The 18,327-nt window shown below is 46.5% G+C and overlaps 1 protein-coding gene across 2 annotated transcripts in view; it reads right to left on the bottom strand.

Moving 5' to 3' along the window:
• NAB2 (NGFI-A binding protein 2) overlaps positions 1–12,215 on the bottom strand; it is a 60,623-nt gene extending 48,408 nt beyond the window's left edge. The window contains exon 1 of one of the 2 annotated variants that reach the window (XM_083169344.1): positions 11,807–12,215. Coding sequence is in view for 1 of the 2 variants with exons in the window: in XM_083169343.1 (XP_083025469.1) it covers positions 11,811–11,863 (53 nt within the window). In the remaining variant the exon portion in view is untranslated. The remainder of the gene's footprint in view (positions 1–11,806) is intronic. The other variant, XM_083169343.1, reaches the window with a different exon arrangement.
• Between the last annotated feature and the right edge of the window lie 6,112 nt (positions 12,216–18,327).

Raw genomic sequence — 18,327 nt, 5'->3', positions numbered from 1 at the left:
GAGAAAAGAACCCACAGGGGTGAAGACGTCCATCAGGCGCTTTCTGCGAGAGGACTGCCCCAACGCCCACGGAGGAGGCGTCGACTTCGAGGATAAAGGGCAAGGTGGTGTCAGGTTTCCTTAACACGGGAGCTGAAGTGAACCTCTGCTTTAACAGATGGAAGGCTTCGATGGCTTCTGCCGGCCACTTCGCTGGATTGGACCCTTGTTGTGTCAGGGCAGTGATGGGTGCCACAATAGATGAGAAATTACGGATGAACTTTCTGTAATAATTGGCAAAACCTAGGAAACGTTGAACACCTTTCAGCGTAGAGGGAATTGGCCAATCTTGAATAGCCTGCAATTTACTGGGTCCATTTGTAGACCAGAACCGGAGACAATGTACCCCAGAAAGGGTATAGACTTCACCTCGAAGACACACTTCTCCAGTTTGCAATAGAGATGATTAGCTCGCAGCCGGAACAGGACCTCTTTTACCCAATAACGATGTTCTTCGATGTTATTGGCGTAAATCAAGATGTCATTGAGATATACGACTACATGTCAATATATAATGTCCCGAAAGATCTCATTGACATAGTGCTGGAATACGGCTGGGGCGTTGCTGAGCCCAAAGGGCATGACGAGGTACTCATAGTGGCCGTCTCTGGTGTTAAACGCCGTCTTCCACTCGTCGCCCTCTCGTATGCGGATGAGATTGTATGCGCCCCTCAGGTCGAGTTTAGTGAAGATGGTCGCACCACTGACACGGTCAAACAACTCGGTAATGAGGGGTAACGGATATCTGTTTTTCACAGTAATGTCATTGAGACCACGATAATCAATGCACGGACGTAGGCCTCCATCCTTTTTCTTCACGAAGAAGAATCCTGCACCAGCAGGGGAAGTTAAAGGACGAATGAATCCCATTGCCAGATTTTCTTTGATGTAGTCGGTCATAGCCTGAGTCTCTGGAAGAGATAGGGGATAGGTTCTACCTCTCGGTGGTTCTTTGCCCGGAATAAGATCGATAGGACAATCCCACGGTCTGTGAGGAGGCAGAATATCAGTGCCAGACTTGCTGAATACATCGGAATATTCTCTGTAAGGAAGAGGCGGAAGGTCTGCTGCATCTGCTGAGGAATGGCGAGCTGGAAGTACCTTTTGGAGACAGGTACTGGAGCAGGAAGGATCCCAGGAAAGGATTTCGGATGTCTTCCAATCAAGGCGAGGATTATGAAGACGGAGCCAGGGCAGGCCCAGAACCAGAGCATGAGTGGCTCTGGGTAATACCAGGAAAGACAAAAGTTCGGTGTGCAGAGCTCCCACTCTGACTGTAAGTGGCAAAGTTCTGCGGGAGACTGTCGCATCAGGAATCCTTCTGCCATCCACAGCAGTAAGAAAGACAGTCTTGGGAAGACATTCAGTGGGCAACCCCCACTTACGGACCAGTTCGGCAGTTACGAAGTTGCCAGCGGCACCGGAATCAAGAAGTGCAGAGACAGTCTTGAAATGCTGACCAACTTGTGGGGAAACTGGCAATACACAATCGGTTGCTGATGGAGAGGACTTGATTACTCCTAGCCTACCCTCTCCTTGACGGGCTAGGAGGAGGAGTTTTCCTGACGCTTTGGGCATGCAGAAATCTGATGTGCTGGGTCGGCACAATACAGGCAGAGCTGTGCCAATCGGCGACGTCGCCGTTCTCCTGGAGACAGACGGAAACGATTTATCTCCATTGGTTCTTCTTTGGAATGGACCACCGGGGTAGCAGGTAAAGAAGATGGAGATGTCGACACTTTAGCTGGAGCACTCTTGTTCCATTCTACAGTCCTTTCACGGAAGCGTAGGTCCACTTTAATACATAGCGAGATAAGGTCATCTAGACCAGACGGTAAGTCTCTGGTAGCGAGTTCATCCTTGATGCGGTCGGATAGACCATGCCAGAAGGCTGCGTATAAGGCCCCATCACACCAGGAGAGTTGAGACGCAAGAATCTGGAATTGGACCAGATATTGCCCGACGGAACGGGATCCTTGTCTGAAACGGAGGAGTTCAGTGGAGGCAGATGCTGCTCGCCCAGGCTCATCAAAGATGCGCCGGAATGCTGTCACAAAGTTCTTGTAGTTAGACAAGATGGCATCAGATTTTTCCCATAATGGTGACGCCCATTCTAACGCTGCTCCACTCAGGAGGGAGATGATGTAGGCGACCTTGACCCTTTCAGTAGGGAAGTTACTGGGTTGCAGCTCGAAATGAGTCGACGAGACTGAGACCTCTGGTGGGGACCTGGACCGGTACCTGAACCGTGGAGGTTGGAGAGGACCCTTACGCATATAATGCGTGACAGTGCACCCAAAGCCAATAAACAGTCAATAGTAAAATACAACCGAGTTTTATTAAGCAGATGGTTGTATACACAAGCAGTAAAGTATGCAGATGGAATGTACAGTCAATGTAGATGGCAATACTTTACAGCTGGACGAGGAGATGGAATTGATGGTGGAACATCGGATCCGGAATATCGGATATGGAGATGGGGACTGTGGGTCCGGAATAACGGACGAGAGAAGAGACTGTGGGTCCGGAATGACGGACGGAAACTGGAGACTGTAAATCCGGAATATCGGACTTTAACGATGGCGGAACATCGATGGTAGACGATGGCGGAACATCGAATGGACCAGAGTCCTGGAGCTAGGCTTAGAGTGCTGGGCCGTGGTTGCAGGATCGCAGGAGATGGAATGCCTGGAACTTCACAGGAGATGGAATGCCTGGAGTACACTGCAGAAACGGAGATAACATGCACCAGCAGGAAAACACTTGTAGAGACAAGGACAGCTGAACACACACTGGAGACAACTGAAGCACCAGCAATGATTCTGAGAGCTCCCAGCATACTTATCCCCACTGGGTGGCCAGGATTGGCCGAGGAAGTATGACAGGGAGATCAGATCATTCAGGATTGGATAATGCAGACATGTGACTGGGAAAACATGGCAGCCCCCATGTCAGGCTATGGCAGGAAAGAGTGTTTGTATCCACCATGCTTGTAGCCGGGAGCAATGGCAGCGGACAGACGGATTGCCGAGCACTGGATACTGTCTCTGCGGGTGAGGAGAGCGGTGCGCCGCGCAGCCGCAGACTCAGCAGCACTGAGAGGACTGGAGGATGACAGCGATGATGGCGCACGGCAGACAGGACGCCGGCTGGGATGACATCTGAACCGCAAGCTGAGCCTGTGGAGGCACTTAGCCGGTAAGATAGCCTGCCTTAATACCCGGATCGTGACACTGTTCAAAGAACTTAGGTTCTAGGAGCCTTTATTCATCAGATTAAATAAAGGAATTTTTATGTTACCAAGAGAAGGGATACAATGCTTATTATAGAATGTTACAAAAAGTAGTGGTTACAAGATAAAGCCTTGAACACACCAGACATCTTGCAGGTTCGCCAATGCTGTTAACTATATATGTGTTGTTGCAGGTGAACAATATAGTGCATACATACCGAACGAGAATGTTCAGTGACATCACCCACCCATGTTCCTCATGCAGGTGTTTAGGTACATAGCCAAACTGACTGGCATGTACAGCCAATGGGAGGGTCATTAGCAATGCGCAGGAGTGTGCAACCTTAACAATATTGAGCATACACACTGGCACTGTTGTGGATGTGCAAGCGTCCCATTGCCAAGCGTCTCCTGCATGCGCACCCCATTCTGGCTGACTGGGCGGCGCAGGCTGAAGGGGCTGGCAGCTCCATCTGTATGCTTTGCATTTTGCACTATATGTTTTAAATCAAGACAGTTCTATTTGTATTTGCAGGGGGATTTCTAATGTATATTACTAATGTAATGTGTTTGAATACACTAATGTATAATCAGCATTAGAAATTCCTCAGACAAGAGAAATTCTGCATTATGTTTCATACACAGCCTAAGCATTCCCACCACTGACATGCAGAAATAAATGGGACCGCAGCTATAATTTTCTAAATTCATCAAATATAGTACTGAGACATAATTCATCTCATGTATTACTGCCGGAGTGATTAACTGCTGTGTTTAAAATACAGCATTTGAATTGTTAATATGGCATTCCCCATAATAGCACACATAAATAACCCTGCAGCTAAAGGTGCATACACACAGTGAGATATTAGCTACTGTATGTACGATTTTATCTATGTGATTTCCCTTGAATTCCTCAGAGCCCAGAACCATCCAATCTTGACTATATTTGCTTGATTTTCACTCTATTTACCTGTGTTACTCTACAGAAGGCAGACTGTTAAGGCCCCCATACACTAGCCGATTTTGGTCCGATTTAGGCCAGATCAGTCGGATCTGGGCGAAATCGGACCAAAATCGGCTACTTTTGATGTCCCCTCAGATCCGATGCGCGGTCCCGTGCGCATCGGATCTGCGTCGGGTGGTCGGACCTGCTGCACGTCCGACCACCCGACTTGGGACCTTTAGCTGGCGGTGAGTGCTGACCTGGGGACGGTGTGGTCAGCAGCAGGGCTCATCAGGGGGACGCCGGAGCGGGGAGCGTGTCCTGACGCTGTAACTAGCCGGCAGCGCCTGTGTGTGATGATCTGGCTGGGCGCTGTGATCATTCACATATATCATTCATTCAGCAGCGCTGCGGGACGGACGGGGCCGGGCAGTGGCGGGTATTATATTTTTAAAACACCTGTCAAATGACTAGCCGTTCTCTGATTGGCTGAGAGCTCTCAGCCAATGACTGACCGTTGGCTGAGAGCTCTCAGCCAATCAGAGAACGGCTAGTCATTTGACAGGTGTTTTAAAAATATAATACCCGCCACTGCCCGGCCCCGTCCGTCCCGCAGCGCTGCTGAATGAATGATATATGTGAATGATCACAGCGCCCGCCGCCCGGCCAGATCATCACACACAGGCGCTGCCGGCTAGTTACAGCGTCAGGACACGCTCCCCGCTCCGGCGTCCCCCTGATGAGCCCTGCTGCTGACCACACCGCCCCCAGGTCAGCACTCAGTACCCCCGCTGCCCGCCCCACTGCTGCCCCTGATCACCACCGGCCCCCATGCCCCTCACCGCCCGCTGCAGCTCCCCGTACATGTGATAAATCGCAAGCGATTTATCACATGTAAAATTTGGCTCATCAAGTGCCAAATTGTATTTGAGCCTCCCGGGGAGCTGCCGGGCGGCTCACAGGAGTATTGGGTCCGACTTGTCCTAAGGACAAGTCGGCCTAATGTATGGGGGCCTTTAGACTTTGTGACCCTGGGGCAGATGAACTAAGCTTGAAAAGTGATAAAACGAAGAGTGATAAAGTTCCAACCAAACATCCCCTAAGTGCCATGTTAAAGGCTGTGTTTGAGAAATGACAGTTGGGAGCAGATTGGCAATGATATATACGCATGTCTATTTCATTATTTAAAGTTTGTCTTACTTTTTGCTGCGGTGCCCACTGGACTCTACCAGGACCTCACTGAAATGCTGTAAGGAGGCTGGACTGCTCTGTCCTGTCACAGCGCTGCAGGTACAGATCTGTGGATCAGTGCTGAATACCATCAGCAAGCATAGCAGCAGTGGTGGCCACGCCTGTGTGTCTCCCGCAGCCAGCAGTGTACCTACAGAGCATGGCTGCGGTTGACCGTGTCTGTGGATGGGCGAGCGTGTCTGCGGGCGGGCAGGTGAGCGTGTCTGCGGGCGGGCAGGCAGGCAAGTGTGATGGCGGGCAGGCGAGTGTGATGGCGGGCGGGCTTCCCACAGGCGCGGCCACCACTGCTGCTACACTTGCTGATGGTATTCAGCGCTAATCCACAGATCTGCAGTGCTGTGACAGGACAGCACAGTTATGAACTGGCCAGCCAGCCTGACTTGCATGCTTTTAAGCTCAACTGAGCTATCGGGGCCAGGGAGTAATAAAACTAAAATTAATCTGCAGCGTGCGCTGCCGCCCTCTAGTGGCCGGCGCCCTAGGCAATTGCCTAAGGCTGCCTAGTGGTGGCGCTGGCCCTGAGTGTATCACTTGTTGACCCATTGCCTTCAATGGGACCTGTTTGGCAGAAAGACCTTTGCAAATGTAATTCTATGGGGCCGCCAACACAATTGCGTTGGTACCGCACCAACCGGTTCAGCAGAAAGACGAACGGATATATATACATATATAATATGGTAACAGATGCGCAATTAATTTAGTGATATCATTCAGGTGCATAAAAGGGAGGGGTAATACGGGGTACACACCTAAATATTTATCTGTCCAATTTGTCTGGTGAATGTATGGGAGCATTAAAGAATCCAACAAAATCATTCAGACAAATTGGTTAAATCCATTTGATGAAACAAAGTTCTCTGAACAATCATTTTTTACAGTGTTAAGTGATAGGAAGTCAGAGCTACTGTATATACAAAAAGTGAAACAAAAATAATAAATGTAATTTAAAATAAAGAAAGTGAGTGAATAAGCAAAGCAGCATCATGTGTCACTTGTAGCACAGCCTGGTAAGCATGTTCTGCCATAACCGGAAGCAGTATGGTGTGCTACAAGCAGGGCCGGACTGGGACCAAAAATCGGCCCTGGCATTTTCAGCACACAGGCCCACCTGCTATGGCCACACAGGCCCACCTGATTGTGACCTTCATTCATGATAGTGTGGCACGCTGATGGGGCAGTGTGGGTACAGTCACTGGTAAATCTAAAAATGGTAATGGGTGGTCCCAGATCCAACCACTCCAGGCGGCGGGACCCTTGCGCGGCAAAAAGGGGGACATGGCCTCATGGAAAGGAGGCATGGCATTGCAAAAAGGGAACGTGATATTACACATTATACCACTACAAGTCCCTTCAGCGGGGCCAGAGTCTGCCTAACAATGGAACAGATCCCTAGCACAAGAAGAAGCAGCCTGGTACTGTGGTTTAACTAAATACATTAACTTATGGCAATCATTCCTGGCTGGGTGACACTGTCAACCAACCAGGAATGATTGTCATTAGTTAATTTGGTTAAACCACAGTACCAGACTGCTTCTTCTTGTGCTAGGGAACTTTTAAACAGAGTTGGTGTAAAACTGTATATGTACCTCATGTGCTGCCTGAGTCCTTCTCTCCTCAGCAGTCTGCAGTGCAGGCTGCAGCCGCCATAGCCAAATAGTCAAGATGGGAGTCAGTCACTGGGTCACTCCAAGGCATCCATGCTGCACTTGATGGCGCCCACCCGCCGACCGGCCACTCAGCTCTTCCTACACAGTTAAGGTACTTGGAAGGCATGCGGGCTTGCGCCATGACGTCAGACGTCAGACAGTAGGTCTGCCTTTCCTTTCCCCCACGCCAATCAGCCTGCCTCTGCGCCTCCCTGCTCAAGCCGGAGCTACTCAAACTGGAAGCCTCCGAAGGGGTGCTCAGTACGGTCGCATCATGACGCATTATGCAAATGAAGGCAACGTCCGCTCAGCACAGTGATGCCCAGGAAGCGGTGCACACTGCTGCTGAGCGCTCAGTACACACTACCACTTTAAGTAAGCAAAATTGGCCCAGCTGGTCATCGGCCCTTCTGGCATTTGCCAGAAGTGCCAGATGGCCAGTCCGGCCCTGGCTACAAGTGAGACATGCTGCTTAGGGATGCCAATCCCGGGGCGTTTTTTCGGTACTTGTGACTTATCTGGGCGCCTGATTTTCTTCATCGCACCTAAAAATCGCGTCAAATCGCATTGCATACAATCAGATTGCATGCGATGCGATTTGCCGCGATTTTAATATGTGAAGGCACCCAGATGCCTGTTTCATATGTGAAATGGCCCCCCAGACCCCATTTTTAATTGTATAACCACTCTGATGGCTAAATGCCCCCCCATTGTTAACGCCACTCCACTATCAACGCCAACCCGAAGCGTGGCGAGTGCAGCGAGCCCGCGAGGGGCGGCGATACGCATCCTCCGACCTTTTCATACCCCCACTATCCACGTCGGCGTGGAGTTGACTTTATATAGTGTGGCGAGCAACCGAGCCCGAAGGTGTGGCGAGCAACCGAGCCCGAAGGTATCCACGTCCACTCGCCACGCTTCGGGCTCGGTGGCTCGCTGCGCTCGCCACACTATATAAAGTCAACTCCACGCCGACGTGGATAGTGGGGGTATGAAAAGGTCGGAGGACGCGTACCGCTGCCCCTCGCGGGCTCGCTGCACTCGCCACGCTTCGGGTTGGCGTTGATAGTGGGGTGGCTTTAAAAATGGGGGTCATTTAGCCATCAGGGTGGGTATACAATTAAAAATGGGGTCTGGGGGGCCATTTCACATATGAAACAGGCATCTGGGTGCCTGTACATATTAAAATCGCATCAAATCGCATCGCATGCAATACAATAGCATACAATGCAACGCGATTTTTTCTTCAAGGGAATTTCAAGGGAAATCGCGTCAAATCGCATCAAATCGCATGCTTAGGGTACTGGCATACATTTTCAACATCGGGCGCCCAGATAAGTCACAAGTACCATTTTTTCAATCCTGGGATTCGGGTTATGGCAGAAAAATTCCCCGGCCGCCCACATATTTACATACCTGGGCAGGTGCGGCCAGGATACGGGCGGGTGGCAGGATTTATGACAGTGGGGAACAAGCTGAAGTAAATCCGGCCGTACACAGCAGCCGCTACGTCACTTCCTGCATCGCGCTGCGTCATCGTCCAAGGCGCCACCCGCCAGCAGCTGCAAACTTTATTGTTCGCGGAGTAGGTAACACACAGAGGCATTTCCTGTGCACATTGTATCAGGTAAAGAGCTCTATTCATTTCTGGCCTGCGCAGCGTGACTACTGACATCACGCTACGCAGAGCCCCGCTACACAGAGCCGCGCCAGCGTCGGAAGAAGCAGGGCAGCATCTGAGTAGGAGCTCAGACGCTGCCCAGCATTAGACGGCGCATGCGTTGTCTAATCCCAAAATCCCGGGATTGGAACCTCCAATCCAGGGACTGAAATCCCAGTGATTTTGGGGCCAAATCCCGGGATCCCACTGATCCCGGGATTGGCCACCCTAATGCTGCTGCTTTGCTTATTCACAGGTATATACTAAACAGGTAATAGTTGATACCTCTTAGCCACCATAGTGTGGTTCAGACAGCTGCATTGAGTGATGTATTTAGCATGAACATTTAAGGGGGCGCCCCAGGCATAGTGCACTATGTTGCTCTTCACTCTGCTGCCAGGCTGCACATTGTACTTGTCTCTGAAAATGACTTGTTTAAGTCCGAAACATCAATTTCTTACAGCTTGGTGATGTATTAAACCCTTTTGCAAAATTTATTTGGACCTCTGTGAGTGCTCTCTATTCAGACCACATACCTGTACTACTATGCTTAAGTGTATATTATATATATATATATATATATATATATATTGCACACACATATATAATAATACAGGTACTAATAATATCGGATGATATTTCGGCCGATATATCGATGCGATCCGAACAGATTTTTTGACCTGTTCATAATGATTTTATATAGTGTGGCGAGCGCAGTAATCTGTGTCCGCTCGCCACTCTTCGGGCTCGCCATACTATATAAAATCAACTCCATGAGTAGTGGATAGTGGGGTTATGAACAGGTAAAAAATCGGTTCAGATCGCATCGATATATCAGTCGATATCGAAATTGCATCAACATAGCAATACCACCAATGCAGGAAGCACAACGGGAAGCATGCCATAATGATGCAATTGTGCCACCAGCCACTAATGCTGCACCATGCCCTCCACACTGCACCAAACTGGCTGCTCGCTCCCTCTCTTAGAATCATGTCCTATTGGCCTGCCCTCTGGGTACCTTAAGGTTTCCTGCCACACACATTTCACTAGGAAGAAGGTGGGATACAAAAGGGTCACCTACACATTAGCAAGCTCGTGAGACTCCTGCCTTTTGACTACAAGAAGGCGCAGCCAGGTTGGCACTGGGAAGGCGCAGTCAGGTTGACACTGTGGTGAAGTAGTGTGGCATATTAAGGTGGTTTAATGGTCGCATCATTATGGACCCATTATACAATACTGAGATTACCGACATTGTAAAGCAGTGGGTATGGCCACTATGACGCAGGTCAGTGCAAATTGCATTATTGGCTGTCCAGACCGTGTGCGGGTAGATGGCATCTCCAGTAGACTTGCCCAATCTTGTGGGCATCTGGGATTGCCATCTAATTTGTGGAGCCTCCCAGACGATCTGGAAGAGTTGGCAAGTATGACGCACATTTCTGAATCACACACAGTCTACAATTGTTCTATAGCTATTCTTTAGTATTACCCTGGGGAAACATAATAATACAATCAAATGGCTGCAGTCAGCAGATGTTATTTGGGCATGTCTAGAACATACACGTCTGGTGTGACTTACAGTAAGCACTGCAGAACTGGTAGATAGTAAGGCATACTTGTGGGTTTATGAAAATTCTATGCATACATACTGTATAAGAGGTTTTATCTGTCAAAAGCAAAGGAGGAATCAGTATTTGCAGATGCACACTCACACAAGGCCACACCCCTTTTAGTGGGCTTTTTTGTTCACGGTGTGTCACAGTAACGCCACTGTATAGCTCTATACACTTCCAATAGGCCGGTTACATAGCAAGAATTACAGCCTGTGGGAAACTAGCTTCAATGTAACTGACAAGGCACGAGATACATCAAAGCTTGGAGAAAGATAAAGTATGAAATAAGTACCTTCTTACTGTCAATTTACAGGCTATGGGGCAGATTTACTAAGCCATGGAGAGTGATTCAGCAGAGAGAGATAAAGTACCCCAATCAGCTTTTTCTCAAAAAGAGGGGGAAATATACTAATACTGGGCAAATACTATGCGATTTGTGTACCAGTGGTATCGCGGTGGACAAGACCTGGCAGGGGTGCCAGCATTGGCATGTCATGCTGACAGCGACAGAGTGGGGGTCATACTGCATTCTGCAGCACACGACTTTATACTTCATTACGCTCCACTTTATCACTGTTGATGGCTAAGTACATCTCCCCGTATTTTAAAAATGACAGAAGCTGATTAGTTAGTACTTTATCTCTCTCTCCAAGCTTTGATCAATCTCCCCAAATATTCAGCACTGACAGATGACACACTCCTACTAATATATAGGCACCTGCCTGTCATACTTATTCGCTAACTGCACAATGCAACATGTGGCAAGTGATGGTTTTCCATTCTCAGGGCCAGATGTACTAAGCTTGAAAAGTGATAAAAAGGAGAGTGATAATGATAAACCACCAGCCAATCAGCTGGTAGCTGCCATGTCATGGGCTGTGTTTGAAAAATAACAGGTGCTGATTGGTTGGTGGTTTATCACTCTCCATTTTATCACTTTTCAGGCTCAATACATCTCGCCCTCAGGGAGAAGTACTTGGCCTTCCTATTACAGATAGGGTTCTACCCTATTAAATACATTGCTCCTTAGTTTAATATTGACCTACAAAGTTGGTAAGAAGTCATGCATACAGTAGAAGTAACCGTACATGCAGCCCTTCATTTCCAAGAACAGTTAGAACAATGCAAGATAAAAAAACCAAGAGAGACATTCGCACCATATAATAACACAGAGTATAAAGGCAAATAAAGTTAAATAATGGAAACAAACACAAAAAACCTAGAAAGCACAGTAATGTTTAAACTCACCTGCTATCTATACCATACACAGTAAAAATGCCATAACTATAAAGGAAATTAACAACAACAAAAACCATTTAAATGAAACAAACACTAAAGAAGTGTCTATGATAACACAATGGGCTTCTCATATCCAATATACATAACACGCACATCTATTCACTTGTGCTAACTTACTTGCCTTGCTTTGGATGCCCTCTTCAGGTCATCTGATCTGCCAGCCCTCTCCGCCATGTGGTAGGGTTATTCTGTAAATTGTATTGGCACAGTATTTCCAGAAGTGTGGAGTAAAAACTTTCCCCGGGAAGTGTATAAATGATGCAGCTGCTGTATTATTGTACTATGTTCTATCACTTCAGATCTGATCTATAAATGAGATCGATCCTTTGCCATAATCTATGTCTTCTGCTACACCCTGGTCTCCCTGCCCTGTGTATTACTGCAGCCAGTGTCTAGAATCTATCCGCCTCTCTCATGTCCCTCTTCCTCTCTGTCTAGCTCACTTGCTGATTTTCTGTGGGCTTCCCTTGCCTCAGGTCTGTGAGCTGTTGCTGCTGATTTCCACCCACATACACATTGCAATAAGCCTCTTTCTCTGTATGTCAGGGTTGTGTAGGAGGGCTGGGGGAAGGGCCAAATCAAAAGCTTCTATCATAGCAATGCAATACTGGAGCAAGCTTGACCATCAAATATCCATTTCCACACTAACGTGATTCACTTCATGACAAACAACATCGTGTATTTGCTGTATTTCTGCAGACTTTATGCCAGGCAAAATAAAATGCTTCAGTCACAGAACCCTACAATCCAGATAACTTATGGTGATGGACCATCGATATATCAGGGATATTAACATTCTGCACATCTGATACAGATTTATTTTCTTTGTAAAAAATGTACATTTATTGGGTTCCGTTTGTATTCAGTATAGAACATTTAAGTTACCAGATGATCCTCTAGTTTACCTCTGACTTTTCAGGTCAAAGTGTATTTATGTGTGTATATATAGCACCCTTCACACCATGCTCCTCCCTCAACTTGCAGCTGGGCTCACCGTACAATCCCTTTAAGCTGGGACACCTATGAATAAAGGTGCCCATACAATGTGTGATTTTTGCTGTGGTCTTTACCCCTTGAAGAAGTCACATCGACGAAACGCGTTGAGCCACCTACCTCCTGCCACCACATAAGTTAAGAACTTTACTTTTATCAGCTAATTTTTTATATATTTAAAACTTTTATATATATATATATATGAAACTTTTTTTATATATATATATTTTCCTATCCAACCCCTCTTTTTTACTTGTCTACCTCTCATACCAATTTTTATTGTGTATTATATGTCCATTTGTATGCACTTTTTACTAGTATCATATCTTTTTTTATTGTCATCCCATTAAATATTTTATTATTTATCTAAATTATATTATTTACAATAATTAGTCGCCGACATCTTTTTACATCGCTACATATATATATATATATATATATATATATATATATATATCAGATAAGAACAAATAACGGTGCACGAATAGTCAATAAATTGAAAAGGTCTCTGCCAATAAGAGCTCAATCACATAGGTTTCCACTCAGGGTCAAATTCCGAATATCAGAGGGAAACAGATACCCATGAACAATATTGTCCGTTCATATAGATTGCACTCAGTTCTTTTTGGAAAACCGGCTGCTCCGTCCTTAACCCACGAGGGGTGTCCTGTATCCCACAGTCAAACAAATCTACAATAGAAAAAACGAAATAAATACTTTTTATACATCTGATAATCGCACTATGGAGCGCCCGTTTTTTTCTATTGTAGATATATATATATATACATAACAGCAGAGTAGACCCCTGGGCATAGCAATGTATTGGGGCCCCTACCTATCCTCCAGCGATAGGGGTGGGGGGTGCTATGAGCGGAAGCTTTTATGTCCCACGGGTGGTAGGGGGTATTATATCAACCGATCAGCATGTAGGGCTCAGTAATTTCCACTAATTACCCCTTTACTGCACAGATGGTGGGAGATGAGGTGGGAGAAGGGAGCATTGGGCTAAATGAAGGGGTCCCAATACATAACCTCCAGGGTGGTAGAGGATGTTTAATACGCAGAGGAGGGGTGTATAGTGGACTGGGCTTATTATTCATAATTTTCTGGTGGGAGGACAGCTTGCTTGACTGCAGATATCTCCAGTTCCCGGAAATAGATTTATTAGATCTTAATGGAATTAAAAACTAGAGAATCCCACCTACCAAATGGTATTGGGGACTAGGGGATCAGATTTCAGGAGGCAGAGCAATCCGCCAACGAGTATATAAAACTACAAACCAGGTGTGTGGAGCTGGAGCAGTAACCAGCTGCTTGAAGGCTGATATCTCTGGTTCTGGGCACAGTAGAGACAAGCTTCTTGTGTCCCTCAAAGAGGGAGAGTCCCAGCTTTTTGAATATATCCTCAGAAAAACTCTAAGTCAGACAGAAACTGAAATATTTGACTGGGGAGAGCAATTAACAGGCTTGGATGGGGACCACTGCTTTGAAGTCAGATATCTCCGGTTCCCCAGGGCCGATTTTTTTAAATTCTTGTACCCATGGAAAGAGGGGACCCTCAGCTTTCAGACTAGGGCCCTCAGGTTCCTGGGGGGGGGGGTTCTGGGTACTCAGAAACCCCCCCTGCGTGCACTACTGACCTCAAGATACATCATTCAAATATAAAAATATTCCAAAATACGGAATAATCTGTTATCCAAAATTCTTCTGGTCCCGAGCATTTTGGCTGCTTCCATAAGTTTGCAGGAGTGTTATTCCCCCTCAATCCATGTATTGGAAAGGGTGGAGACTGTGCTTAAATTGATGACAGAGTAAGGTAAATTAAAAAGCGATTTAATTGTACAATAACACACTAAAAATAAGTAAACAAATAATAAAATATGGTACACAATGGTATGGGAAGGGAAGGGGGATATAAAAGCTGCATCCACTTATTGTATTGTCACCTTTGAGAGTCCACAGTTCAGTGTGAGACTAGAAGATAGTTGGAAAAATTTGACCTCTAGACCTGGCCAAGGCGGTATTTCGATGGTACTTCTTCCAATTTTATGATGGGGGTGGCATTCCTCCCAGTTGGAATATCAGAAGTGGAAATGAAAAGTCCGCTGGGTGACCCCGGGTGGGTGTTTAGATAGGCTGGCTTGCCTTCAGATGGTTAGTACCTCACTCCGGTCGATTGGCTGATGGTCAATGCAAGGCTGGATCTCCTGTCAACTTTTAGGTGGTAGGTGGTGATGGCTGGATGGCAGCAAGGTGGATGGGCAGTGTGGGTGCCTGGGCCCAGGCCCAGGCACCCACACTGCCCATCCACCTTGCTGCCATCCAGAGTAATTTAAATATGATTGGGATAGCCTTACAAAGACCTAAGGATCAAATAGGTGTTAAGATTAATAGAAGTTGAAAGAGGGGTAGCTTATATGGACCAAGTTTGTCTATAGAATATCCAAAAGTGACCCAATGCAAATGATCTTACCATTAAATATGTATCTATGCATGGATATTTAATTTTTTCCTGCTCATGTAATTTTATAGCCATTTATAACCATCTACAAACATGGTTTCAAATTTTCAAAAACTTTTCTTTAATTCTTCAAAGTTTTACTATTATCCATACATAATTTCAAGTTACGGATCTTACGGATGTATCTATTTACCCATTTTTTGTATGATAAATAATATTTGAACTATACAGTATTTTAGTCAAATATCACATTTGGAAAACAAATGTTGAGCTTGTTACATTTCATGGTGCATTATATTATTTGAGATTGTTTTTCCTCTAAAATTGAATTAAAAAAAAAAAACAAATTATGTGAGAGATGTCATAAATCATCGATTTTTCTAAATTTTTTTGAACAAATTTACAAGAAGTAATATCTATGGCTTTGAGCCTTGTATGCAGGTTCTTGCTATCATTTATCTAATATAATCTAGCAAATGAAAATAAACACCTGATTGGCTGTTACATAGGGCCTTATTCTAGTTCACTCTTTCTGACAAAATTCTTCTTAGATGGACAAAACCATGTGCACTGCAGGGGGGCAGATGTAAAATGTGCAAAGAGAATTCGATTTTGGTGAGTTATTTTGTTTCTGTGCAGGGTAAATACTAGCTGCTTTATTTTTTACACTGCAATATAGATCTCACTTTGAAGTAAAACCCCACCCAACTCTAATTCTCTCTGCACAAGTAATATCTGCCCCCCTGCAGTGCACATGGTTTTGTCCATCTAAGAAGGATTTTGTCAGAAAGAGTGAACTAGAATAACCCCAATAGTTACATAGTCGTTAAGGCTGAATAAAGACTTGCGTCCATCAAGTTCAACTTTGTTGAATGATCGTGTATGATCTATTAGATTCCTTCCTTTATTATAAGTAGTGTATACTGATCATTTTAAAGACAGTTTTTCCTACATTTTCCTCAATTTTGAATTCTCGTTTGCAAATAACGTACATTTTTTAGTGTCTAAGGCAGACATTTTCAACCGGTGTGCCGCGGCACACTAGTGTGCCGCGGCCAGCTGACAGGAGTGCCGCCATGCCACGGGTCACGGCGACACACCAGCGGAGTTTCACTTTGACAGGGGGGACGGGCAGGCGGCTCGGCATCATGCTGGACGTTGTGGGTTGTGTGTGGTCGCGCGGTGCTGAGTGGCTGTCCGGGAATGCTTCCCCGCACGCCCCCCTGTCAGTGTGCGTCTATGTGCGCACCGCCCGCCCGCTCACGGCTCCCCCGCTGTGCACTGTCCGGGACTCGAGAGACGTGCTGTGCTGCTATGCAATAATCATATATCCCGCTGGACCACTAGCCAATGGGCGCTTGCGGTCCAGCAGCCAATCAACTGGTGGCTGCTGGACCGCGAGCGCCCATTGGCTAGTGGTCCAGCAGCGGGAGATATGAATATTACATAGCAGCACAGCACGTCTCTCTCTCGTACATAGCGGGGGAGCCGTGAGCGGGCGGGCGGTGCGCACATGGACGCACACTGACAGGGGGGAGGGGTCGTCGGCGTGTCAGCACAGGCAGGAGGGGGGTTTGCACACGGACGCACACTGGGAGGAGGTGGGGGGGGTGAGGTGAGCGGGCCGGCTAACCATCGGCTGGCTAAGTATGGTGTACTCCCATATATATATACCATACCTTTCAAAAAGTCATCTGTGGATGACGAAACGCGTCTGGTCTTACCCCTGGATACCTTTGGTGGATACAAATTGGATTACAAACTCTTCTATACCCACTTGGACCAGCTCCCCCCACGCCAATCTTTTTGCCGTACTGGACATTCAAGGGACACCACCACCTGTTCATTCTGGAGCCGTTCTTTCCGTGAGTAAACAACATCTATGCTCACGACGTGATACATTACATCTGGCTATCCAACAGGTTAATGGAGACCCACCAAACCAGTTAATCTACATCAACTTGGCAAAACTGTCTAAAAGGGAGTCCACATAGGAACAAGTGTGACTTTATTATCCCAAAGTATCCATCCCCCATTATACAGGGGTTATTTCATGCACAGTGCAATATACCATCATTATATGTTTTTAGCTACTATATGCTCTTATGTGATTTATGTGTACTTTTTATTTGTTCATTAAATTGTTTTTATATGATGATATTCAATTGGTCAGGATTGTAATTGTTTCATTAATAGCGCTCCACCACTCCATTTTTTCCTCTTTAAACTCCAGAACCTGGCCAAACCCTGCTTTGCCCATTTCCAAGATGGCAGCGCCGGCCTCCCGGCGCTGTCAGACAGAACCTCCGGCTTGCTGCAGCCCCGGCCCTCCAGAGCAGTGAGCAGACACTGCCGTCAAGCCCCGCCGCTGCCTATGACCCCCAGGAGCCCGCTGGATGCATGCCAGCCGTCGGCGGACATGGACGAGTACTGTGCATGCCGTGTCCGGCCGCGGCGGCATGTGACACCAGGCCTATCTGACCCGAGCCAGGAAATTGGCTGCACAGTGGGAGGTGCCATCCACTGCCTTCCAAAGTGCAAGGACAGAAAATCAATCATCAATAACACCACCCAGGCATAGTGTGCACACAAAGGAGGGGGGAGTTAAAGGGACAGGGTGTGGAAGAGGCAGTTCCACGCCAGAATCAGAATCATTTACACTGCAAACCAGTTTGATTTTGCAGTGTAAATGATTGCCACTTTAAAAAAAACTGGAGATTACTTACCAAATCTCTCACTTTCTGAATCTCTCATCCTATTACATTTCACTCTTAAAGTTTTAGCTTTCAGCCAAGAGTTGTTTGTTGTTGCAATGCAGTCCTTCACTGATCCTGATTATGTTGTTCTGTTTTCTTTAGTTTTAACATTGGTGTAGAAATTATGATTTGAATTTAAGTGATCCTTTTAATTGATGCCCTTAGAATTGACAGACACAAGCTTTATTGGCCAAGCCTCTTTATGCTTTTTAAATAATGAAACCAAACCAGTGAATGCAATGTATAGTGCAGATCTGCACTATATAGTCAAAATTGTGCCACTGCATGCATGCCGTGCTATGTGAGTCCCGATACGATTTGATCGTATCGGGACTCGCATAGCAAGGCATATCTACCATGTGTACAACACACCATAAGTCAGTCACCAGTGGTTGCAGTCAGGGCTGCCAAGAGAAATCCTGGGCCCC

The sequence above is a fragment of the Crinia signifera genome, chromosome 2, assembly GCF_055691185.1.
Source record: "Crinia signifera chromosome 2, ASM5569118v1, whole genome shotgun sequence".
Lineage (NCBI taxonomy): Eukaryota > Metazoa > Chordata > Amphibia > Anura > Myobatrachidae > Crinia > Crinia signifera.
Note: the sequence above shows the minus strand (reverse complement) of the source record. Positions and strands in the feature narration are given on the sequence as shown.